Source organism: Arachis hypogaea, chromosome 17 (genome assembly GCF_003086295.3).
Source record: "Arachis hypogaea cultivar Tifrunner chromosome 17, arahy.Tifrunner.gnm2.J5K5, whole genome shotgun sequence".
Classification (NCBI taxonomy): Eukaryota; Viridiplantae; Streptophyta; class Magnoliopsida; order Fabales; family Fabaceae; genus Arachis; species Arachis hypogaea.
This window is the reverse complement of record NC_092052.1, coordinates 69,110,770-69,113,056: the sequence shown is the minus strand read 5'-3', so window position 1 is coordinate 69,113,056 and position 2,287 is coordinate 69,110,770. Positions and strand designations below refer to the sequence as shown.

At 41.4% G+C, this 2,287-nt stretch overlaps 1 protein-coding gene across 1 annotated transcript; it reads left to right on the top strand.

The window, feature by feature from the left end:
• Positions 1–899: 899 nt before the first annotated feature.
• On the top strand, positions 900–1,706 carry LOC112763391 (uncharacterized). The gene has a single exon (XM_025809075.1). The coding sequence runs from the start codon at positions 900–902 to the stop codon at positions 1,704–1,706; it is 807 nt and encodes a 268-aa protein (XP_025664860.1).
• Positions 1,707–2,287: the final 581 nt, after the last annotated feature.

Genomic DNA, 2,287 nt, shown 5'->3' with positions numbered 1-2,287 from the left:
TCCAAATCTAAGATCTACAATACTAGAGTAACAAGAACACTAGATTGAGAGTAGAAGAGTGAGATCTACAAATTAGAACAAAATAAAATTGAATCAAATTCAGATCTAACCAAAGGATCCAAGTGAAATTGAATTTGAGAAAGCCAAAACCTAGAGAGAAGTTAGAGTTTCTCTCTCTAGAAACATGAACTCCCTAAAACTCTAGCTAGAAAAGTGTCTAATGTGTCAATCCCCCTTCAAGCCTTGGTCCTTTGGGTCTTTTCCCTCTAGAATTCAGCTCAAATTGAGCCTGGAGCTCCTCAGAAATCGCCAGCCACGATTTCACTAAAGAAGTCACGTGCCGAGCGTCATGCGTATGCGTCGTCTGGGTTTTTATGATCCACGCGTACGCGTCAAGCACGCATACGCGTCGATGAGAATTCTGCCCAGCCACGCGTCCGTGTCGGTCACGCGTGCGCGTCGGTGCTAATGCTCCAAAGCTCTATTTTTCATGCTCTTTCCACTTATGCATGCTTCCTTTCCCTTTTTTAGACCATTCTTGCCCCTATCAACTCTGAATCACTTAACAAACAGATCACGACATCGAATGGTAATAGAGAGAAATTAAAATATAGCTTATTTAGGGCCTAAAAAGCATGTTTTCAACCATTAAGCGAAATTGGGAAGGAAACACAAAAATGTGCATTTTATATAGATAAGTGTGATAGAATATTGATAAAACCCCCTAAATTCTACACAAAATAAACCCTAAAATTGGGGTTCATCAATTTGCTAAAGGAAAAGGAAATCGTAGTAAGATTTCTCCGAATTTGACTTGTGTGCGTTGTGGGCATTTTCATCCGTATGACTCTTGCATGATTGGTTTACGTGGTTGCTTCAACTGTGGGTTTCCTGGTCATATGGCAAGGGATTGTACTCGCGGGAAGAACCTAAATGCGGGTCAAGGTCAGCACCAAGGTCGAGTCTTTGCTTTGAACGCCAAGGATGCTTCTAAGGTGGATCCGTTGATGAGAAGTATATGTCTAATTGGTGATAAAACATTAATTGCATTGTATGATACTGGAGCTTCGCATTCATTTATTTCATTTGCTAAAGTTGAGGAGTTAAGCTTGAAAGTGTCAGAGTTAGCCTTTGATTTACATATACATACTCCGCATCAAACAGTTATGACTAGGTCAAGGTGTAGGCAAGTACGTTTCAAGCTTGAGGGTAGAGACTTCATGCATGATTTGATCTGTTTACCAATGATTGGGTTGGAGATGATATTGGGGTTTGATTGGTTGTCGAAGAACCGAGTTTTGTTGGATTATTTTGAACGGTCGATTCAGTTTATGCCGGAAGGAGAGAATGGAACGGTGGTAGCTGCGGGGTATTACTTGAACTCTGTAATGGTGCACTGTAGTGGGAAGGAGTGTCAGGGTTATATCCTGTTGGCTGCTAATACGTTGGGTGATGCCCAAAACTTGGATCAGATTCCAGTAGTTAAAGACATTCCAGAGGTATTCCCAAAAGATATCCTTGAGTTTTCACCTCAAAGGGAAATTGAATTTGTGATTGAATTAGTGCCGGGAGCCAGACCAATGTCGATTGCATCGTATAGAATGGCTTCGATAGAGCTAGCAGAATTAAAGACTCAGTTGGAAGAGCTTCTGAACAAGAGGTTCATTCAACCGAGTGTATCTCCGTGGGGAGCGAAGCTTTATTAGTAAAGAAGAAGGATGGAGGAATAAGATTGTGCATGGATTACCGACAGTTAAACAAAGTGACGATGAAGAATAAGTACCCGCTGCCAATGATAGATGACTTGATGGATCAATTGCAAGGAGCCAGAGTATTTTCCAAGATTGATTTGAGATCCGGTTATCATCAAATAAGGGTGAAAGAGGATGATATCCCTAAGACTGCATTTAGGACATGCTATGGACACTACGAGTTTGTGGTGATGTCCTTTGGGTTGACGAATACACCTGCTGTTTTCATGGATTACATGAACAGAGTCTTTCATCCATTTCTGGACAAATTCGTGGTGGTTTTCATAGACGATATCTTAGTTTATTCTAAGACGGCAAAGGAGTATGAGGAACACTTGAGGATTGTGTTGCAAATCTTAAAGGAACGGAAATTGTATGCTAAGTTGTCGAAGTGCGAGTTCTGGAAGGAGGAAGTAAAGTTCCTAGGTCACGTGGTGAGCAAAGGAGGGATAGCTGTAGATCCTTCTAAAGTAGAAGCGGTGATAGAATGGGAAAGGCCAACGACAGTGATGGAAGTCTGAAGTTTCTTAGGATTA

What these genes read in the sequence shown, in the direction of transcription:
- LOC112763391 (XM_025809075.1), top strand. Translation starts at nt 900, where the DNA reads ATGGCAAGGGATTGTACTCGCGGGAAGAACCTAAATGCGGGTCAAGGT.